Source organism: Triturus cristatus, chromosome 2_1, assembly GCF_964204655.1.
Source record: "Triturus cristatus chromosome 2_1, aTriCri1.1, whole genome shotgun sequence".
Lineage (NCBI taxonomy): Eukaryota > Metazoa > Chordata > Amphibia > Caudata > Salamandridae > Triturus > Triturus cristatus.
The window spans coordinates 469,323,525-469,347,888 of NC_140581.1; the positions used below are offsets into that span (position 1 = coordinate 469,323,525).

General features: G+C 49.1%; 1 protein-coding gene across 6 annotated transcripts in view; it reads right to left on the bottom strand.

Annotated features, from left to right (window-relative positions):
• Positions 1-24,364, bottom strand: part of POLK (DNA polymerase kappa) — a 1,025,073-nt gene that overhangs the window by 294,471 nt on the left and 706,238 nt on the right. For all 6 annotated transcript variants that reach the window (XM_085632293.1, XM_085632295.1, XM_085632292.1 and 3 more), the window contains one exon: positions 3,448-3,598. In XM_085632293.1, coding sequence (XP_085488419.1) covers positions 3,448-3,598 — 151 coding nt within the window. The remainder of the gene's footprint in view (positions 1-3,447; positions 3,599-24,364) is intronic.

Here is a 24,364-nt window from a genome sequence, read left to right on the forward strand (position 1 = left end):
TTGCTGAAATTCTGAATGAATTTCTGACAATTTGTCAGACCTAAAAACCTTTGTTTCTCCTTTACTGAAGAAGAAATGGCCAATCCAAAATGGCTTGAACTTTCTAGAGCTCATGGCTATTCCTTCAGAGGAAAGAAAGTAGCCCAAGTAATCTTTACCAAACAAACACTTTACAGGTTTGGGCGGCAATTTACTCTTCCTCAGACGCTTTAAAACTTGTTTGAAGGGGATAACAAAAGTAGTTATGTATGCTTTGGTCGCTGGATACCAGCTCAGATTGTGAGGCGGATATAAGTACTGTGTTATGCTAAAGATGTCAATAAAAACAAAGTGAAACCTAAAACTTGTTTGACATGAAATGTACGTTCAGCCGTATCTTTAGAATACACCATAACCTCATTAAGATAGACAACATTAGTCTGCAGAATCAAATCAGAAAATATGGTGTTGCTGAAGAGCAGGAAGACCGCAGGGGCATTACATAGGCCAAATCGCATCACATGATATTCGTAACGCCAAAAGGGTATTCTAAATGCTGTTTTCCTCTCATGCACAGATCAGTTCTGGAGACCAGAAAAACCTTCCAACTATTCAGGCTAAAGAGCAAGGAAAGCTGAAGTCGAACCTAAAATAGGGGAAGGTGGAATAGAGCAATCCAGGGAGCGAACAATTCTGCAAACACTGCTGCGACACAACAGGATTCAGTGGGAACTCCCCTTATATAGTGCCAAAGAGGATATGAGGTAATCTGGAAAATGGTTTGGCTATCTGGGATTGGGAAAACAAATAATTTAAAATTACACAAAAAATATAATAACAATAAGCATTTCTGTTCAAAATCTTTCAGAAAATTAGTATGCACAAACATATATGCTTAACATCCTATGACGTTTCCAGAATGCTTTGGATCCTCCAATTTCCCCTGCAAAAGTGTTACCAAGACACCAGCATACGGGGAGTACTCACCCCAGGATTCCATGCGCTGGGCCAGCTCGACCTGATACGCATAGGAAAAAGGCAGGATGGTTCTTGAGAAGGCCATTGGAACAGCAGGCAAAGGCCTGCAGGAAGCCGGAGCCACCATGTCTGACTAAGGTAGGAAGAAGTCTGTGTGGAGACTTAACCATGTGTGCAGGGCTCTCCACACAAGTATGTTTGAGTAGAAAATGTGGGCGAGACAAAGGGGAGTGGTCGGATAATCAGGACCACTTAATACTAAATGGTAGGGCTTTTGGGAAATTTAAGTAGGGGGTTAGGATGGTACACTAATACAAAACAAATAACCACAAAAGAGAAATACAGTTGCAATTACCAAAATACACTTCTAAAGTTACTACAGTCCAAAAGGTGTCAACATGTAAAAAAGGTTTAAATATACTCCAGCTCAGACATGGAGTAAGTGAAGTACCATATATTGGCAACCACTGGTACTGCAACACACTCACATAAATATCAAATGAGAAAGGGAATTAAATTAACACCAAATAAAAACCAATGTTAGATTAATTAAATTAGTTCACAATTTAACATGAGTTCACAACATGAGCCAATCATATAAGTGATTACAAAATTATATATACATATTATATTTATTTTTGAAAAAATATAGTTTAACAATAAAATTTGTTTAAACTTGTACATGTTTAAAAGAAATGTAAAAGGTTTTAAAATAACTGTATAACTTTTAACCATGTTTACTAATTATTAAAGAAAAATGTTAGAGATGGTAAGTATTTTTTATAATTATTGATTATTTTTGCAGGTTAATAAATATTTTAAATAAATGTAATTTATATTTTTATATATTTAGATACACACACGAACAAAACTTTATCAAATGTCCATATAATTCTCCATCTCTGGTGGAAGTTTCTGTCCCTGTCTGTGGCAGACATGGTTGCCAACCAAATGGAGTGTAAAATACGATTGCTAAATTAAATAAAAGCAACTTTAAAATTGTAAATAGAATTCCAGGAGGCTTCACAAAAAGTGCAGCATTACACCTAGGTAAGGTAGTAAATATATGTGTGTGCACTTACCGTTTGTAAATTATGTCCATATTGTATTTAATATAAACTTTGTTATTGTTTAGATACAAGTAAACAACAGTCAGAAAACAGTACGATGACATTTCTTACACAGTATCTCCCTGCCTCAGTCCTGCCCGCCGCACGCTAGCCCTAACAGCCAGTAAACATCTAGAGAATACATGTAGCTAATGCCTCTTCCCAGTAACATAGCTCCAGTCTAAGAGACATGTCCTACCCCAAGTCTCAGGACAGTATGTGTATGTGTGCCCCCCCCAGCCTCACCTTCTCAAGTGTTCCCATAGTTCCCATATCCATTTTCCCAGCCACTCCGAGTGATACCTTAGCAACCACTTTCGGGCTACAGACCCCAAATTTTGTCAAATTTCCGTGGCCAGTCTGTGCCTTTATTCACCTTTCTCTCCATCTGCATGAATCTCTCCAACCAGGTCACACAAACCTGCACGCTAGGCGTAATTCCACTGCACCCTCTAGGGGCGATATCTCTTTTAGCCAACATGCACCCGATATTCACTAGGATCTTTTCATATCTGGACGCATCCATAGACTCCCAAACCCCCCATAGTGCACGCTTGGGCTGCAGTTCAACTCTTCACCCCACTGAGGCAGCAACTTTCTCCTAAAAAGGGCACACCCTAGGGCAACTCCACAGAGTGTGCATTAAAGAAGCCTTACATCCCGCAATTTGGGAGGCACTTTGCGTCCCACACCTTTCCCATTTTATACAGCAAGGCTCTCGTATGGTATGGTCTATGCAGAATTTTCAGCTGAATCAACCAATACAATGGATTCCGAGGGGAAGCCCAGCGATGTATTCCAATCTTCCACATTCAGTTCCCCAAAGTTCGATCTCACCGTTCCCGCAGCCTCCCCAGCATCCCCTGCATATTCAGCTTGAGCATCCTGTATGTCAATGAAATTGCCCTCACAACGGACACGACCATCCAGTAACCTCAATTCCAACGGGGACTCCTCCTGGGTCTCTTCCTCCCTGGCTATGCCCCCATGCAGCGCGTCTCAACTGTCTGTACTAAAGCCATTGCGTGATGAGCTTCTGATATTTCTTCCACAAGTGCTCAAGTGAGACTATCCCATTTGCATCCATACCTCAGCCAGCCTGGAGAGACCAACATCATCCCACCTCTGGAAAGCCTGCAGGTTTTCCATAAACCCTAGTCTAGTTCCTTCCCAGGTCCATATTGTTGAAAAAGTGTTCCGGGGACCCCGAACGCAGCAGGGAGTTATTCTTATGTTTATATCTGCCATTTAAGATCCTAGGAACCAGAACTTACACCAATAAATGTGTGTGAAAAACACATTCCATAATTGAATTTTAAGGCGAACTTCAATGTTAATTTAATTTAGGCTTGACATGATAATAAGAGGTTAATATACTTACTGGTCTCTGCTGTGTCTGTCCTCAAGAAGTATGTTCTTTTGTCTTCAGGCCAGTTATTTCTTTCTTTCAGGTGCTCCGTTAGATCCAAATAAGCTTCATCAAGACTCATTGGCAAAAAATTCGGGTCATAATCGGCTAACACCTCTCTCACCTTAATAGACATACGGAACAAGTATAAATACAAACAGCAGCAGCTTTGAGTAGACAGTACAAGACTTTCTGCACACCTCACTAAGGAAAGTACTTGGCAAACCTGGGGGACTGGAAGGAATAATGGTAAACTCCATGACACACACAGGTGTATAATGACAACGTCTGGCAGACAAGGAGGCCGAGGACAAGATTCCTGAACAACTTTACTTTACCTTGTGTCAACCAATAGCAAGAGCTGGTCAGCTGGGACTCGATTATACAAAAGCCAATAACTAAAAGGGACAATTTCAGAGGACGAAGAATCCTTGCCTAAGAGATGTACTTGACTGCATCCCCCTAGCTCATGCTTCACAAGTGTTTTTTCATGTAGAATCCCTTCCTGGCAAGTGCACTTAACAATCATCGGATCTGCCTTTCAAGGTTTTGTGGGGTTGACATAAACAGCACATGTATAGGCCGTCTATTGAGGGAGTAAACTAATACAGGAACCTTTATTGCTCACTAATGGGCACAAATCATCATAACAGCTCCAGTAACAACCCCCAGTGGACGGTACTGAGGCATCATTTTTCATGTCTCTCGCAGGCAGTGCGGTAACTATCATCTCTAGAGACAATATATGTCATTAGACAGCCTATATTCAATAACATGTCTTTCAGCAGGCAAAAACACAGGTGTAAAAAGGTTTCTGAAAAGCTCTAGTGATCTTAATTTAAAAAAATTCTAGAAATGGACAAGCACCTTCATCTCTGCTAGAGACTATTTTATATGATGCTTTAAACAGCGATTTGTTTTACTTTTTTTCCATAAATGCAAAATGTTTGGCTCTGCATTAACTTTTCATACCCTTCCTCGCCCCTTTCCTTACTTGAGTAGATACGTCCATTCACCTATAAACCATAATTTTCTTAAGCTGTTTTCTATTTTTACTAATAGCAAGGGAAGTCTATAAGCCCTCTTCTGATATTTCTTCCTGTTTCGTTTATTTGCATTTGTCATACTTTAGAGCTGTTGAAAGGTTAATAGGGCATAAGAACAATCTCACAGTGTGAGGAGGAGGAGGGCCTTGAAGGGGGCAGAGCCCCGTGTCTCGAAGTACCTACCAGGCACTTTTGAACCCCATCCTGCCCCCAAGTCCCCTCCTCTCTAAAAAAAAAACCAAGCATTGGCATAGCCAATAGGTCTCGCCTTTAGGACCTTATAAGTGTTTAGCCATGCAACAGTTGATGTTGTTGAACTAAGGATATTGTGCTGCATAACTAAATACTTATAAGGTCCCAAAAGCGAGACCTATTGGCTATGCCAATGCTTGTTTTGCTTAGGGGCAAACAAGCAGTTCTGCAAAAAAAAGCTGATTGCCACAGACTGGATTTTCCGGTCAAATAGAAGGAATTCTGTCAAAGGCTGTAATTTGCAGACTTCGGCATTGTTTCTTGTTATTGCGTTAAACTTGGCGGCGTTTTTTAATTTGTTCGCAGTGATTTTGTAGCGCATTTCTGTGAAATGTGGCGAATGCAAAAAGAACAATTGATGGACAGAATGCAGAACAATGTCATGCATTCACCCCAGTACAGAGATCTGGGCCTAAATCCATCGTGGAGGGGATCTTCATCAAGATTGCTTTTTGTGAAGCATCAGTTTTTCATGACCACATCCAAATGATGTTGTTCAACACTCCGTCCATCATTTCCTTTGGTTTTTGCTTTGTTCGCCATAAGTTGGCAGGCTATGCTCAGACGTGAGTCCCTTGCTCACTTTGCCACTGGATTCAAGCAAGCCTGGCTGAAGACGGCTGAAATGCCAGAAACCGGTCCTAGGAAGCTTGTTTCCGGTCCAGGGAAGGCATGGCTTGGCAGTTCGGGCTGGACTGTTCCCATGAAGCACAGGGTCAGACTGATTTACATATGGCCATGTCTGAACTGGGGTGGCAGAGTGGGCTAAGGAACGGTGATGGATCAAACCCAGATCTGTTGACTGGGTGTGAGTGCTTGATTGGTTCTGATGCTCCGTCCATCACCACCCCCTTTTGTACCACTGTGAAATGTGGCGAGCGGCCTCTGAGATACGCTGAGAACACTTTAAGGTATGAGCACTTTAAGAAGGACAGCAGTGACACAATTATAATATGCACATATTATAATATGTAAAAAGAACTATTAATGGACAGAATGCAGAACAATGTCATACATTCACCCCAGTACAGAGATCTGGGCCTAAATCCATCGTTTTTTTCCTCGCCATTCCAGTTTGGACCCAGCCATATGCAAATCAGTCTTGACCCTGTGCCCTATGGGAACAGTTCAGCCCGAACTGCCAGGCCAGGTCCTCCCTGGACTGGAAACAAGCATCCTAGGACCGGTTTCGGGGTTTCACCCCTCTTCAGCCAGGATAGCTTGATTCCAGTGGCATGGAGAGCACGGGACTCACGTCTCAGCATACCCGTCCCACTCAGGGTGACAAATGTAAAAAGAACTATTGATGAATAGAATGCAGAACATAGGGCACAGGGTCAAGACTGATTAGCATATGGCTGGGTCCAAACTGGAATAGCACGGTGAGCAAAAAAACGATGGATTTAGGCCCAGATCTCTGTACTGGGGTGAATGTATGACATTGTTCTGCATTCTGTACATGAAGAGGGGTGAAACCCCGAAACCGGTCCTAGGATGATTGTTTCCAGTCCAGGGAGGACCTGGCCTGGCAGTTCGGGCTGAACTGTTCCCATAGGGCACAGGATCAAGGCTGATTTGCATATGGCTGGGTCCAAACTGGAATGGCATGGTGAGGGAAAAAACGATGAATTTAGGCCCAGATCTCTGTACTGGGGTGAATGTATGACATTGTTCTGCATTCTGTCCATCAATAGTTCTTTTTGCATATTATAATATGTGACACAAACAGCCAAACACTGAAAGTTATGAGCACTTTAAAAAGGACAGCAGTGACACAAAGTGCCAAACTTATGTTTTGTTATGCCGCTGTCACAACGCATCACAAAAGCCGAGGTTGCTGCGCTGCATTAATGAAAGAAACACAGCAGGACCACGCCGTATCTAATCAGATGTGTCGATGCTGCCTTTCGCTCTCTGCCCTGGGATACTTCGGGCTGTCAGTTCCACGTTCACACCCTGGCACCACAGTACAAGGGTGTTTATGTGACGTATAGCATAGGAATGGTGCCCTTCCAGTAAACAATAATATGATTGACACAGTTTAAAATGTTTCTACGTTTGAATGTGATGTGCACAGTACAGCACACACTCACAATAGGAAACGTTTGGAGGAAAGACACTTTTCTACCATGTTACTCCTACCTCCAGGAGGTATACAGTTTTGGCACACAATACTGTTGAACTTTTTCAGTAGATGCAGCTTTGCATCAAATTATAAGTGGTTGAATAGGAATGCCCATGCATCACCCTTGGTATAACCGATCGTTGCAAAGTTGCACTATGGCTGCTATTCGGCACCAAAGATGGTTTGCGCTCACAAGTTAATCCCAATTAAACACTTTACTCAGTTTGTGTTCACTTTTGTGATGCAAACTTGGTGCAAAGTGTTATTAATTCTGGACCTTGGGGTCTGCGCCAAGGAGATCTGTCTAACCTGACGAACAGACCAACTCCCTGCTGACTGAGATTATGGGATCTGTGTAATGTTTTGTATTCGTATTTGGAAGGTGCAAACTGGGGAAATGAAAGGAAGTGGCGGGCGGAAGTTACAACATCTCTGGGAACACGTTGAAGAACTGAAAGGTTATGGGACCTCACTTCGGAAGAGTTTGCAAAACCGATGACTGTATAATTGGTTAATTTATTTGGAAATATTGTTTTAAAATGCACTTCTTCGTGAACCAACACAGGGAAACAACACGCCTCGCCTCAAGGGAAAAGGAAATCCTCACTAAATCCACACCTCTCACTCAACGATGTCGGCGCTGTACTACACAAGCCATTCACTCATTTTCATGTCTGGAGTTTGTCAAACTGGTTAATGTCACATAAGCCTGAAGACAAGAACGTAGCACTCTACTGGTGGGTGCTGCAAAAAGCACAAGATGGCGCTAAGGCGCTATACGAATGCTACACTTGAACATAGCAAGTGCACTGCTGACGACATTTGACCTCTGTTTGTCGGGCGTCGGGGTGTAATGTGGTGAGGTGATTGAGTACTCTGTTAGAAGTGTCTTGGCTAACGAACGTGTTGTGGAAATGAGCACCTCTGTACACTGTGCTGTAAGTAAGAGCCGTGAATAAATGAAACATCAACCTCCAAGTAGCCTACAGCGCTATGAAGCCACGCTGCAGCCGAGCGTTATACAAATACTTGAAAATTAACAAACACAACTGTCTGTCACCACTTCTGCTCTTCATAATAACCTAGCGTGTGCGGGTTTCTCTCTTGCACACAGAGTGAGGGTGAATTTCATCTGCAGAACACGCACATAAATCAATCTTTTAAATATCGGTTGGATCCTTCCTAAAAATTAGTAGAAAATTACATCAGATTTGCATAAGAGATTGGCACTCCTGCTGGCGGGTCCTGCACTGAAGCAAACATCTGAGAACTCTCGACTGACGCCCTCTCTGGAATCCGCTCCATTCGTGTTCCCAGTAGCCGGAAGGGACATTGCGCGTTGGCAATCATTAGCCATTTAAGGGCCATTAATGGAAATATTTAACCTTACATTATGGCGCAGCAAATTCACCGCAACACCTTCTGTGTTCAAACTGCAAAGCCCCGAATTAATGGTGTGCTGCAAACACTGCGTCATGGCTGGTACCAGCTAGTAATGTGTGTACCCACATGGCACTAGAAGGGTTAGAGCAGGGAAACGACGAGTGTCTACGAATAAGTTAAAAGAGGGGATGCGGAGAAAGCGAAAGCAGGGAAAAACATGACTAATAAAGGCGCTCCAATACCTTTGGGTCGAGTTCGCGCTATATAAATCTGCAAAAAAGAAACCGGCATGAGAAACGAAAGTAAAGTCTCGTAAAGGAGCAGGAAGTGAGCCCGCGAGTGGTGCGTGCGCGCACTTGGGAGAGCAGTCTTCACTTTTCAAGCACTGCACTCATGCTTGTGACGCGCCGCTGCTCGCTCCCGCAAGGTGGATGCTGCCACAAGCACGAGTGCAGTGCTTGAAAAGTGAAGACCAATGGCTAAAGGCCCTCCCAGCGCATGCACGCTGCCTAGGCGAGACCTAAAAAAGCTGGGTGAGGCTTGTGCTGATGTCCTGGGGTGCTTTGGCATCCTTTAATGGATGTCGGCACTTCAAAGCATCTGAAAACGAGCTGTAAAACCACTAATTACAGTGGTTTTCAGCAGGTTTTACCTGCCACGGTTGGGTCCTCACTGGAAGACAGTGTGACGGGAACAGATATAGTGTGTCACACGGTGGTGCTGTGTGAGTTGGCAGGTATGCTAGGGCACCCTTGATGTTTTTCTTCATATCACTGAGGCGAGAGTGCAGAGGCCCTTCGCATCGAAACCTACTTTCTAGAGACAGGGATTCAATCCATGATCGAGCAGGTAAGTGTTATTTTCAATTCCTCCCCTACCGTTGTGGCGCACGGGGCCCACATGGATTTGGATCTAGTGATTGAGCAGGTATGTGTTATTTCTTCTCTTGCTTTTTTTCAGTCGAAGTGCAGGGGTGGGAGGTGTCTTTTGTCTGTAAGTGATGCTAGTGACCTACATATAACAAACTTTCATTATTTAAGCTTGATGGTGTAATGGCCTTTTTTTACAGCATTACTTTATTAGATCGAGCTGGAGCGGCAGCGTGCATGCGCTGCTCGCTCTGCGAGGCATGCAGTAGTAGAAGTATGGGAGACAAGCTGCCCTCATTCTCCGCCCATATTTTTCATTGGCCTCTGTCTTTGTCCTTCGTTAATTCTGTCTCCTGATTGATATGAGGCTTGTTAGCCCTGCCTTATTATGGCCATGTCGTCATTTGTACCCTCCCATGGCTATTGCCCCCTTTACTTTGAGTGTTACACTGTACGGTATGTGTTATCTAGAGCACTATTTTTCCCCTGCCCGCACTCCCTTGGCCTGGTCTTCTCCCCCCTCCCCACACCTGCACTCATGTTGTCCGTGCCTTCTTGTCCCCCTACTGCCCGCACTCCCGTCGCCCATGCCTTCTTCCCTCTACCCCGCAGTCCTGTTGTCAGTGCCTTCTCGCACCCCTACCGCACTCCCGCTGTCCGTGCCTTCCCGCCCCCTGCCTCCCCGCCTGCCCGCACTCCAGTTTGCAATGCGTAAATGCGAGTCCTATTGCATTGCAAATGCTTGTTTTATCACTGTCCTCATCATCCTATCGTTTAAGAGGAAATCTTCACCGGCACGACTAGGTAAGTGACCCACCATTATACATTATACAGAAAATGAGAATGGGGGCCAGAGCACCCGCAGCGTGTATGTTTATACACACACCAGAATGTGTCAGGCAAACACTGCCTCGCGAAGAGAACTGCCAGAAAACCCATTTTTGTCACCATCTGCTACAAGTGGCACAAGCATCAGTTAGGAGCGGAAACTGATTGCAGGGCAAAGGTAAGAGAAAAAATCTGCTTCACCCTCGAGTTGGGCTGATGCAGGTAGCCCGTGGCCCTTGCCAACAGGAATGCTCCCTCTTTAAGCTCTTCCTAATTAGGGAGCAGATATCACAATAGAGGCTGCCAAAAACCTGCCCGTTCGGGCACAGGAGACAAAGTCTGGCACCAAGTAGCTCCAGTCTCTCTTACGCGTTTAGCTTCACATCTATTGTAAAAATGTTGAGGGAGTGAACGTGGTGACAGAGAATCTGTAATTTTTTATTTTTTTTTTAACGCTATTATATAGCATAAATCTGTCCACGAAGGCATTAGATCGCCAAGCACCAGAATAGTTCCAGGTTTTTAAGGCGGGGAAGATTCAGTGATTTGAACAGGATCACAGGAATTAGAGAAACGTGCCACATTTTGAGCAGCAGAGCACTTTTGGCCTCTCTTGATCACAAAACACCTCTACATGTACGGTTTTAATCATGAAGGTGAGTTTGGGAGGTCTTTACTGCGAATTCTGGCATAGTAAGTGGTTGCAAGCCATTATACGTGCTGTGTTTATTTATTTAATGCGATTTTATACAGCGCAAACTTTACCCAAAGGGGTCAGAGAGCTTTACAAAAGGACCAGTTACATTAGATAAGTTACATAAAAGATACAAACAGAGAAACTCTAAATTCACAAAAGAATGATAGTAAGTACATACATCTACTACAGATACTAGTGGTTAGAGTTACATATATACAAGTTGCAAATCAATCAAGATTACATTTTAAAAAGCGATTAGGGTTGGACAATTATATATTACATATTTACAGAGCATGACATTGCCATCGTTCAGCCAGGCGTTCAGGTGGTGTTGCATTTATGGGCGGTGGTCTTGGGTCTGTAGGGATCCCCGAGGTGGAGATGGCCGGAGGTATAGAAAGTCGGGTGGAGGTGGGCGGAAGCAGCATGCTGGTCTCATCCCCAGTGCGCTCCCCAGCCGTGGCTCAGGCTAATTCCCCCAGGCAAGGCCGCAACCACCACTCTTTCACTGCTTCTCTCTGCCCTATAGAGTGCTAGGCCAGCGCTCAGCTCATAGGTGGGGGCCCAGCCCAGTGCCAAGCCTCGCTGTTGTCCTCCCCTTCGCCGGTTGGCCCACAGAGGCGTGCTCACCTTCAAGAGTTAGATGCCACCATCTCGGGGGCCGCAGCGCAGCTGCCTCGGGTCCTCTTCAGTCACAGCCCTGTGTACGACCACGTGAATCCGCTAGCGGGCCGGCACCTGTCGCTTCTCTCCGCCTCCACGCTCACCATGAGGAGCTCCCAGACTAGTACGAGGCACACAGAGGTAAAGAGGGAGCCCCTCCGGACCCAGGGGCTCTGATGCTTTTTCTGCCGCGGCAAACGGGGCCTCAGTGCTGGGTTCGCTGCCTCTTCATGGGAGCCGCCATTTTGGAATGCCCTGCATCGCATGTGTGCAGTTGTTTACTACTGATGGCCAAGTATCTCAGGTAATACTGTACTACATTTAGCTAACGACTTTGCTCTTTCCGTATACTTCACTCTATAGGGGTAGTGAGAAATAACAGGCGGGAAGTAGTAGGTTTGGCACTTGGGTATTGTTTCACGCAAGTCATTATGTATACTCATTACCTGGTCAGAGCTACTGCTTTATGAAATATAATAGGTCATTTATTTAGCGTTAGGAATGCAGGACAGGTCAAATAAAGGTCTACACAAAAAAGCAGAAGGTCCCAGCGCATTCCTGGACCGATGTACCACCCAAACACACAAAGCAATCATGTAATAAAGTGCTACAATTCAAGTAAAACTGTGCCACCGGCCAGTGTTATCTTGTGACGGAACCTTCAGTTTTACTGTTACCTCTGTTTCCACAGCCAATCAATGTGGTTGAGGTGCTATAGAGAATAGACTGTGGTCATGTTAGCAATGATATCTCTCTCATTTGTCCTTTCTCTGCAGTCCAGGCAGCAAGGCTCAACAAGTCAGTCGGTTTTAATCTAGGTGTCTGAGAATCCAGATAAAATAGCTCCAAGCCTGTCAAACATTCTGTTCAAAATGAAAACTCAGCAAAGTATGTGATGATGTGGTTATCACTCCAGATAATGGGCAGTATTCATTTGACTTGGAAATGGTCCTTTCTGTCAAATGTGGCATTAAGGGTATGGCCAGCAACATGTTTGGCCCCAATGAAAAGTTTGTCATACTTGAGCACTGCATTTTTATTTGGCATGGCTATTGTCCGGTGGAGATTTGTTTTTCAAACAGATATTCCAATATATTAGTGTGCATCGGTGTGGTGGTCTGTTGTGATAACTAATATGGGGCCCAGGCTATTGCTTTGTCTGGAGGTGATCGATAGGTTAAAAAGCAATGAGCGGGTGAAAGTTAGGAGGAGTGAGCAGTATGTAAGTAAGGATTTACCCTGTGATATGGAGTAATCTTTGATCATGTAAGACACTATGTGGGGTACTTCCTGCTGCCAACTCCTAGGATCACCGTCTCTACCAATGCACCTCTATTTTGACCAAACCCCCTAATAGGTCCACAAGTCTCTGCCAGAGCACCTCTATCTCCACCTGCACCGCAACCTTCCACCAAGTCATGGGATCACACCACAGTGCTATACCAATGCTTAACTTTGCAATAATCGGTCCTATGCAATTAATACAAGCGCATACAATCAGCAGCCTATCACTCCACGTGTACGGTCCTTGCGATTGCGGGTGACGTGATGGCTGAGCTCATCTCCTTGATGATTTTCTAGGTACGGAGCTGATACAGTGGGCTTCCTTTCCAGCTGTGCTCTTTGACTCGCTGAGTAATGAGCATGCTGTACAAAGTTGAACAGAAAAAGACACAAAACAGAGTTCTTTGTTTTATTAAGTTGGGGAGGGCATATTCTTACCAAGAGCATTAAGTTTTGGCCATTTTTGCCTTTCCTGATTTCCCGCCGAAATCCGAATTAGTCTGTTTTTGTTTGAAGAGATGTGTTAACAGCCTGAGGTTTTCTGCCCAGGTCTGTCAACTTTGCAGGAAATGTTCCTGGATCAGTCAATACAACTGCGAAGTTTTCTGTACAGGGCAGGGATTTAATTTCTTATTATTAAAATCTACATAAAACGGGCATAAAAATAGAAAAGGGGATCCCATTTTAGGAAATGAAAAACAGCGGTGTTGAGACCTACATAAATAAACAAAAGTCCACTATATAAAAAAGTCGTGCTGAGCACATACTGTTGTGGATATGTCTCTCACAAAAGAGGTGGAAAATCGTGAAAAATATTAAAATGGACAGGATTTTCTGTTGTCGCTTTCCCAATTCCGAAAGCTCAATCCATTCGGTAAAAGTGTGTGTAATGACAAAGGCCTTGAGGAAAAAGGCAAGTGTAAAATAAGCTCTCTGTGCCATGGGAAAGTTGATTATAGTGGGTAGGAGGCAAATGGATGATCGAGGGCATATTTCACCAATTTTTTAATTCTATGTGGTTAAGGCATGCTCTGTGTGTAACACCATAAAAAGTTGCAATTTTTCTAGGTCCAGCCTTCGGAAAAAAATGGGTTGTTATTATTACATAAGAATGTTAATGCTTATCAACACAAAATCGGTGTTTTACCACATACAAGTATGAAATCATCATTAGTAATGGTGCTACATCCAAGTGTAATGAATTCTGGTGAATTTTCTCTCCCTTTAGATTAATGATTTTCTCTCCCTTTAGATTAATGTCCTCCTCGTCACTACCCTCTTGTATCCGCCCCATGGCCCTTGCCTGCCTCTACTCATCTCTTTCCAGCTCGCCCCTCCTTTTGTTTTTCTCCTTCCCATGTCTTTCCTTTATTCCCCAACATTTCCTCGCATGTCTCCCCCATCTCTGTCCGTTTCATTCCCTTTCCCACCACAAGATGCCCCCTCGTCAGCTCCTTTCTTGATGCCCTTCCCCTGTCCCATTTTTAGGTCGAGGACCGCCGGTCTGCCGAAGGCAGAACCGGAAGTCGGAGATTTAATGACTTGGAGAAGAGGGGCTTGAACCCGCCCCTCTTCTCCCCTGTTCTCCATTGGCTGGCCTCTTCAATGCTGGCCAGCCATTGGAGAAGAGGTCCCGTCACTCCGATCAGGCCCCGTCCTTTTCGGATCGGGGGGCGTGTTTTTTGCAGAAAGTCTAATTATCTCCTCCAGCCAATGGCTGGAGGAGATAACAGCAAAACACGCCCCCGAGGGGGGAGGAGCCTAGCGCGCAACCAAGATGGCCGCGTAGGTGCGAGGCTCCCGAGGACCTCCGTGACCTCCTGCATAAATCCTGATTATATCCTGTCCTAGATGAGGGGACTGTGTTCGTGAGACCGAGCTGAGGTGCCACCCGTTTTCCGTTTCCAAATCGGACCTCGGACACCGGCGGGAGCATCGATTGAGGTTTGCGGCCTTCTCCACGCCGGCCCCCCGGATTGGAGTTGTGGGGCGATCCGGAGACAAAGTGAACAACAGCGGCGGGCGAGGCTGGGCGATTCGCGTACCCCGCACTTTCACTTTCGCTTTCGCGCCCTCCTTGCTGCCAAGCGAGGTAGGGTCGCAGGGCGGCGTGCGGTGGTGTGACTTCATCGGGGTGCCCTGCCGGCCCGCCAGCTGTGATCCGCCCTTCGGAGCTGTGGTCGCCCACCCCCGGAGCCGGTGAACCGGTCTGTCAGCCCTTTTCAAGGAGATTGGCACGATTTGGGGACTGGAGCCATGTCCACGAAACAAGATGGCGACCGGGCAAAGGTGAAATCGACCCGCCGTGGCGCAGCCCCTCAGTCTAACAACATGGACCGCTACACCCTCCAGAAGGGATCTCCAGAGGCGCCGCGTAGGTCCCCTGTTGGCCCGACTGATGCCCCTGCTTTGCCCGCGGACCTGACCCTCCGGGACGTCATGGGCGCCATCGCCGAGATGAAGGCCTCAGTGGACCAGCGCTTTGACACTCTGGCGCAAAAGATTGACTCGGTCCTCGTGGATGTGGGCCTGGTGAGGGCCGATCTGTCCAAGACGAATGACCGGGTCGACTCTTTGGCCCACACCACCTCGGGCCTCACAACGGACGTGGCGGCCCTCCAAAAGGAGGTGCGCCGACTGGGCCAGGCGAGCGCCCTGATGGATCGTCGACTGGAAGATTCCGAGGGTCGGGCCCGGAGGAACAATGTTCGCATTGTCGGGGTGCCGGAGGGACGTGAGGAGGAGGCGGCGGATCTGTTTGTGGAGGACCTGATCCTCACCCGTCTCCGGCCCCGGGGGCTGAGTAAACTCTTCGCAGTGGAACGTGCCCACAGGGTCCCTGGAGGGAGACCTAAGATCGGAGCCCCTCCGAGGCCTCTCATTGCCCGGATCTTCAACTTTCGGGACAGAGACGCTATCCTGCAGACTTCTAGGCAACAAGGACCGGCCAGACTCGACAATACGGACGTAAACTTCTATCCTGATTTTACTCCGGCGGTCCAGAAGCAGAGACTGAGTTTTCTCGGAGTCAAACGTCGCCTACGGGACCTGAACCTCAAGTATGCGATGCTTTTTCCAGCGAAGTTGAGGGTAGAGGTGGATGGCCGCACGCACTTTTTTGATCGTCCCGAGGCGGCCGGGGACTGGTTGGACACTTTGCCCGGGGACCGGGGCCGGGGGGGTGGGGGGGGGCGCGGTTGGTGGGGAGGGCTTGCCGGATCAGGACTGAGGGACTAATAGTAGGCCTTGCTCTGGACAACATTATTGTCATCATTGACTGATTGTGTGAGTTCCCCTCCCGTGGAGGTCGTACGGGGTCTCTTGGGGGCTTTCCCTCCTCCTCTGGGGGACTAGTTAGTGTTTTCATCTATGGGGCGACAGGCATACTGCACTTTGGGGGGGCTGTTCGGGCTCATGCAGGGGTGCAGGGAGGGGGGAGTTCTGTTGGGACGGGTGGGTTGGGGTGGGGTGTTGTTCGTTTTTACCGCAAGGCAAACCCTTTACTGTATTGGTGTTTTTGAGGTGCTCTCGGGGGGACGAGTGATGGCTTCTGTATGTGATGGGGGGTAGGGACTTGACTTTGTTGTCTTGGAACGTTAATGGACTGGGGGATAGGATTAAGCGAGGTGTGGTCCTGCAGTATCTGAAACGAATTTCGCCAGATGTGGTCTTTCTGCAGGAGACACACCTTATTGGTAATTCCTTCTTTGCCATGAATCGGCGTGGCTATCGTTTGGTGGCCCACTCGGGCTTCACGTCTGGCTCGCGGGGGGTGGGCATCATGGTTAAGAACTCGCTCCCGCTGGAAATAGATGAGGTGCGCCATGATGAGAGGGGACGCTACACTGCCTTGGTGGGGAGAATGGAGGGCAAAGTAGTTGTCTTTGTTTCAGTGTATGTCCCACCGGGGCTACAGTCTACCACCTTTGCGGACCTGGGGCGCCTCCTCCTTGACCTTCCGGGGGGGCTTCTGGTGGTTGGGGGGGATTTCAATGCGGTGGTTTCTGGGACTATGGATCGTCACCCCCCTAGGGACCTCCCCCGGGCGCAGGCGTGGCTGTCCGGCCTTTTGGATACATTGGGATTGGTGGACTGCTGGCGCTTAAAACATCCCACGCAGCTGCAATACACCTTCCATTCGGGTGCCCATGGTAGCCTCTCGCGGCTTGATCATATCCTTGTCCCTGCGGCCTATGCTGGGAGGGTGGGAGAGGTGCGCCATCTGGCGCGGGGTATTTCAGATCACTCCCCGCTCCTGTTGCACTTTGGTGTCCTCCCGAGGGGGGAGGGCAGGGTAGCTCCAATCAATGCCTGGTATCTGCGCGACCCCACTATTCGCGCGGACCGGATTAAATCCTTGCAGCGGTATTTCGAGGAGAATGTGGGGTCTGTCCCTTCGGCTATCTCCCTTTGGGAGGCCTTCAAGACAGTTATTAGGGGGGAGGCCCTCTCCTTCATATCCCATGCCCGGAGGCGCGAGCAGGAGGAGGTGACCCGAGTGGAGGCCGAAATTACTGAACTAGAGGGTGATTTGGGGAGTGGGGTGACGGATGCTGCACTGCATGTTCTACACCTTAAGCAAGCGGCCTATAGGGCCCTCGTCACGGAGGCAGCCAGGGGCCTCAGTAGAGAGCAACAGGGGCGACTGTATGATGTGGGTGATAAGGCTGGTAAATTGATTGCGTGGTTGGATAAAAAGGAGAGAGCGAGTCGTGTGGTTCCGCTGATTGAGAGGATGGATGGTGTACGTGTCACCGAGCCAGAAGACATTGTCTCTTGCTTCGCGGATTATTTCCGCGAGGTGTATTCCCCGGTCTCTCCCTGCTCGGAGGCGGATTCTCATGCCCTGCTTCGAGATATCGCGCTGCCCTCCCTTTCGGTGGAGGACAGGGAGTCGTTGGATGCTGCTCCTACCTCGGACGAAATTGCCCTCGCTATACGCTCGGTTGCATCTGGCAAGGCCATGGGCCCGAACGGCATCCCTATCGAGTTGTATAAGCTGCGACCGGACGTACTGGCACCCCACCTCCGCGCGATGTTCCTTGCGGCCCACTCGCGGGGCTCCCTCCCGCCGGACCAACGTCTGGCTACAATCGTGGTGATCCACAAGGAGGGGAAACCCCGAGACCGGGTTACCTCCTATCGGCCTATCTCGCTCTTGAATGCGGAGCCCAAAATCCTTGCCAAGGTGCTTGCCAACCGGCTGGTCGGCGTGGTGGGCGATTTGGTCCACCAAGACCAGTCTGGCTTTATCCCCCATCGCAACACGGCCCTCAATCTGCGGCGCTTGCACGGGGTGCTCGCGCGTGTTCCGTTTGTGCGGGAGCCGGCCATCTTGGCGTCCTTAGACGCCACCATGGCGTTTGACACGCTCGAATGGCCATACATTTGGGCGATGCTGGCGAAATTTGGTTTTGGACCGGGATTCATCAGCTGGGTCAAATTGTTGTACTCGGGCCCGTTAGCGCAGGTGGTAGTGAATGGGCGAGCCTCGGCCCCGTTCGTGCTGGGACGGGGCACGCGACAGGGTTGCCCCTTGTCGCCGCTCCTGTTTGCATTGGCCTTGGAACCCCTGGCGGAGTGGCTGCGGTGGCACCCTTCCCTCCGTGGTCTCCGTTGGACCCCCGAGTATGAGGACCGCGTGTCCCTCTACGCTGACGATATCCTTTTGTACCTAGCCTCCCCGCGCAAATCACTGATTGTCCTGGTTGATGTCCTGCGCTCCTTTGGCCGTAACTCAGGCCTTGTCATCAACTGGGCTAAATCATGTGTCTATGTGCTTTCCGGGGAGGCTCCCGTCCTCCCGCGGGGATGTCCGATCCAGATTGCCTCGCAGGGGTATCGGTACCTGGGTGTCTATATCACGCTGGACCCGGCGGCCCGCTACGAGCGAAACTTGTTTCCCCCCCTCCAGCGCTTGAAGGAGGACGTCGCGCGCTGGCGGCACCTGCCGCTTTCGCCGCTCGGCCGGGCGGCATTATTTAAGATGATGTCGTTGCCGCGCTTCCTGTACGCTCTCCAGAACACTATGGACCTAGTCCCGGCGCGCTACTTCCGTGAGGTGGAGAGTTTACAGCGCCGCCTGTTCTGGGACGGGAGGCCGCGTATAGCCCTGGCGAAGTTGACGCTCCCGTGGTATGACGGGGGGATTGCCCTCCCGGACATTAAGCGGTATTACTGGGCCTCCCAGCTAGCTGCAATTAATCACGGCCTCTATGGGCCCGCCTTGAACCCGGCATTTGAAATGGACAAGACGCTCCTCCCCGGTGGCGACTACAATCGAGCACTCTACTCTGGCGCACCGGATCCCCGCTTGACGGGGCCCACGCGTGTCATGGCGCGGGTGTGGCACGCGGCCAATGCAGCTATGGGGTGGAAGGACCGTTTGACCCGGGCGTCGCCGTTGTATGCGCCTCAGCGGTTGGGTTCCCTGTGGACCTCGAAGGGCTTCGAGAAGTGGGACACGATTGGCATCAGTAAAGTGGGGGACCTCTGGACGAGAGGGGGATTTAAAACATTCGAGACGCTGCAGACGGAGTTTCAGCTGCAGGGCAGTGAATACTTTCGGTACTTGCAGGTCCGTCATGCGCTGGGCTCCGTCTTCCCAGACGCCGCCTCCATCCCGGAGTCTTCCCCCCTGGAGGATAGAGTGCTGGATGGCCACGTTCCGGATAGCACGATCTCCCTCATATACAAAAAACTGATTAATGCCCGCTCGGGCCTGCTGACCGGCCTCCGTGAGGCTTGGGTTGCCGACGGGCTGGAGTTGGACGACGAAGACTGGATTTCCGCGGTGGCCTCTCCGAAGGAGGTGGCCATACCGGCTCGCCTTCGCTTCGTCCAGCTTAAGATACTCCACCGGGTTTACATGACGGGGCCAAGGCTTCTGCGTATGGGTTATGCTGAGGATGGGTTGTGTAAGCGTGGGTGTGGTGCTTTGGCGACTTTTTTGCATATTTTGTGGGAATGCCCGAAGGTGGAGCGATTCTGGCGTGGTGTGCATGAGGTCCTGCGTCTGGTTACGCATGTCGCACTGTTGCCTGAAGCGAGGAGATGCTTGCTGAATGTGTGGGAACCAACTGATTACTCGGTTCCGCAGACGTGATGGGTGACTCTGGGATATATGATAGCTAAGCGTGACATCGCTCAACTGTGGGGATCCCAGCGGCCCCCGGCGGTGTCGGCCTGGAAAGAACATATGGATTGGTGCATGTTCCGAGAAAAGGTGGTGTATGTGGCGAGGGGCAAGCCTGGGGCGTGGGTGAAAATATGGGGCCCCTGGAACGCCTACCGCGGGGGAATTTGCGAGCCACCACTGCTGCCTGCTGCCTCACCGGCTCCGTCCCCCTAGTTGACCCCCTCCCCCAGCCCCGGGCACAGAGTTCCCCCAGTCCTGGACTTGTTTCCCTTCCCCCTCTTCAGATTCCTGTGGATGGTCGGGGTCCCTTATTCGAGGAGCACGTGTGGATACCTTCGATTCCGGGTTGCCTTGCGGGTGGGTTTTTTTTTTTTTTTATGTTGTTGCGTGTGTATAAAATGAAACCGTATTGTGGGCTTAGAGTCATGTGGCTTACGTCGTTGATGTCTCCTGATTTGCTTCTCTGTAACGCCAAGTGCCCTTTTGTAAGTTTGTCAGGTGCTCCTGTCACTCTAGCGGCCGGCCGGAAGGTTGTAGGCCCATACTTGTATATACTTGAGATTGCAATAAACGGTTTCAACAAAAAAACAAAAAAAAAAAAAAAAAAAACACGCCCCCGAATCCGAAAACGCGCTGCGTTTCTCCGAGGCATTTCTGCTCTGCCTCGGAGAAAGGCGGCGGTGTTCGATGACTGCTTGGAAATATGCTTTTTACAAAACGCTGCAAGTACTGAGGTACCGAAGATTCTCTGTTGCAGCAAGGCACTGAGTGGCGGTAAAAGGAGTTTGATGTAAATATACATGCGTCAGCAGCGGAGGTGCAATAAGTGTACTTGCTGATGGTGCAGTGTTGTGGATATATCTAATTAGTTGTCGATATTCCCTCTCGCCATGCCAGCCTATAACCCTCTAAATGCCCCCTGGTTCTTACTTGGTAAACTTCTCTGAGCCCGCACCAGGTCCTCAGGAGGTACCCCCCCCCCACCCCCTCGGCGTACCACCTCTGCAGCGTGAACATGGTCAGGTTCCACACGAAGCGGCTGCCGTTGAAGAGCAGGCCCTCCACGCCGCACATGAAGGCTGAAGCCATGGGTCCGGCGGCCCCCTCCTCAGAGCCGCGCGCCTGTGCCTCCGCCGAGGGCTCGTGCCGCACTCCGCGCTCTCATAATTAGGATGAGAGTCAGAAGCTCCGTTGACATGAATTAGTTAAAAATAATAGCATGCTGTAGAGATCTATATAAAAATTGTCTTTCCGTTATACTGCTGCTCTCCTTATTTGCTAACCTTTGTCAACATGCAGCATGCTTCCTCCGCCCTGAACGGACTTTCCCTTCGACCTACCTCCCAGTGGTATTTTTCATTGGAGCCTGCGATTCTTGCAAATAGAAAGCGTAAGCGTGTATCTCAAACAGAAACTGAAACTTCTCTATCAAGGGGAAACATCACTGCCAAAGTTCAGAGCTTGTGAAAAAGCGACCAGCGAAATCACTTGCTAGTTAATGTTCGGGGGGGGGGGGCTAAGCAAAAATTTCGGGGGGGGGGGGGCTGAATCTTTAAACAGTAGCCTATAACCCTCTAAATGCCCCCTGGTTCTTACTTGGTAAACTTCTCTGAGCCCGCACCAGGTCCTCAGGAGGTGCCCCCCCCCACCCCCTCGGCGTACCACCTCTGCAGCGTAGACATGGTCAGGTTCCACACGAAGCGGCTGCCGTTGAAGAGCAGGCCCTCCACGCCGCACATGAAGGCTGAAGCCATGGGTCCGGCGGCCCCCTCCTCAGAGCGGCGCGCCTGTGCCTCCGCCGAGGGCTCGTGCCGCACTCCGCGCTCTCATAATTAGGATGAGAGTCAGAAGCTCCGTTGACATGAATTAGTTAAAAATAATAGCATGCTGTAGAGATCTATATAAAAATCGTCTTTCCGTTGTACTGCTGCTCTCCTTATTTGCTAACCTTTGTCAACATGCAGCATGCTTCCTCCGCCCTGAACGGACTTTCCCTTCGACCTACCTCCCAGTGGTATTTTTCATTGGAGCCTGCGATTCTTGCAAATAGAAAGCGTAAGCGTGTATCTCAAACAGAAACTGAAACTTCTCTATCAAGGGGAAACATCACTGCCAAAGTTCAGAACTTGTGAAAAAGCGACCAGCGAAATCACTTGCTAGTTAATGTTCGGGGGGGGGCTAAGCAAAAATTTCGGGGGGGGGCTGAATCTTTAAACAGTAGCCTATAACCCTCTAAATGCCCCCTGGTTCTTACTTGGTAAACTTCTCTGAGCCCGCACCAGGTCCTCAGGAGGTGCCCCCCCCCACCCCCTCGGCGTACCACCTCTGCAGCGTAGACATGGTCAGGTTCCACACGAAGCGGCTGCCGTTGAAGAGCAGGCCCTCCACGCCGCACATGAAGGCTGAAGCCATGGGTCCGGCGGCCCCCTCCTCAGAGCGGCGCGCCTGTGCCTCCGCCGAGGGCTCGTGCCGCACTCCGCGCTCTCATAATTAGGATGAGAGTCAGAAGCTCCGTTGACATGAATTAGTTAAAAATAATAGCATGCTGTAGAGATCTATATAAAAATTGTCGTTCCGTTGTACTGCTGCTCTCCTTATTTGCTAACCTTTGTCAACATGCAGCATGCTTCCTCCGCCCTGAACGGACTTTCCCTTCGACCTACCTCCCAGTGGTATTTTTCATTGGAGCCTGCGATTCTTGCAAATAGAAAGCGTAAGCGTGTATCTCAAACAGAAACTGAAACTTCTCTATCAAGGGGAAACATCACTGCCAAAGTTCAGAACTTGTGAAAAAGCGACCAGCGAAATCACTTGCTAGTTAATGTTCGGGGGGGGGGCTAAGCAAAAATTTCGGGGGGGGGGCTGAATCTTTAAACAGTAGCCTATAACCCTCTAAATGCCCCCTGGTTCTTACTTGGTAAACTTCTCTGAGCCCGCACCAGGTCCTCAGGAGGTGCCCCCCCCCACCCCCTCGGCGTACCACCTCTGCAGCGTAGACATGGTCAGGTTCCACACGAAGCGGCTGCCGTTGAAGAGCAGGCCCTCCACGCCGCACATGAAGGCTGAAGCCATGGGTCCGGCGGCCCCCTCCTCAGAGCCGCGCGCCTGTGCCTCCGCCGAGGGCTCGTGCCGCACTCCGCGCTCTCATAATTAGGATGAGAGTCAAAAGCTCCGTTGACATGAATTAGTTAAAAATAATAGCATGCTGTAGAGATCTATATAAAAATTGTCTTTCCATTGTACTGCTGCTCTCCTTATTTGCTAACCTTTGTCAACATGCAGCATGCTTCCTCCGCCCTGAACGGACTTTCCCTTCGACCTACCTCCCAGTGGTATTTTTCATTGGAGCCTGCGATTCTTGCAAATAGAAAGCGTAAGCGTGTATCTCAAACAGAAACTGAAACTTCTCTATCAAGGGGAAACATCACTGCCAAAGTTCAGAGCTTGTGAAAAAGCGACCAGCGAAATCACTTGCTAGTTAATGTTCGGGGGGGGGGGGGATGGGGGGGGCTAAGCAAAAATTTCGGGGGGGGGCTGAACCTTTAAACAGTAGGCAGAGTGGCGCTGATTTCGGGGGTGGGGGTGCTGAATCTAGGCAGAGTGGAGCTGCGGGGGTTCTTAGAAGGGGTGAACCAACAGCGAGGCCTCATTAACATGCAAATGGTCTTTTTAAAGACCTGTGAAGAGCTCGGGCGCGGCTTTGTGTCTGCCCGGGAAGCGGTCTCATCCCGGGCTGCCACACACGACGGGGGGGGCTGAAGCCCTTTGAGTTCAATGGGTGTTGCGCGCCTGATCACAGGTAAATGCGGGAGAGAACGGGGTTGTTGAGCAAGGCCGGGCTGGCTTGCCCGGGCATCGGGCGTTTCCTGTAGCAAAAGTGCTTCACAGTTAACCTCCCCCATGACCCTCCAGCTGGTCCGACATAATTGCCAGGCCTACTTTGGGGTTCCAGTTCGGCCCTGTTGTTGAGTATCCTACCCAGGGCTTTAAGTGGGATAAAAAAAAATGGGTGGGGGTGGGGGGCGGTGTTGCGCGGGGTCTATACGACTTGTATTTTGCTGTCTCTTTTGTCATTGCATCTAGGCATAATGATACAACAAGTAACATGATACCTACAACAAGTTAGGACTATTGGCTTTGTCAATCGTTGTTAGTTGCATAAGATAAATTAGCAGTAACTGTGGCTTGTATATAATATTGAAAAAGCATCCACTTGAAGCCCTAGTGACACCACGACAATGTTACTGCTCCTGAGTTTCAAAAAGAGACAACAATATAATCATGCAGTGGCTGAACTCGACAGATTAAGAAATATATCCCAAATTATATATAACAGTCGGTAGACGCATGCCTCTACAGTGTTCTCTTATATTTTGAAACCAGAATTGGTCAAGTTCGTGTCCTTTCAAAGTTCCCTTTTCAAACAATCATCATCAACGCCAAGTCTGGCCCTGGCACGGTAGTGCGATTTTTGTTTAGTATTAATAAGATTTGACACTTCAGACCGCAGTTTCAGCAGAGAGGACAAAGAAGGAATGGGCATGGAATCCAAATACTAATCATGCATATTAGTCTGGGCCACTGGCATTTTGCGATGCTGCAGCG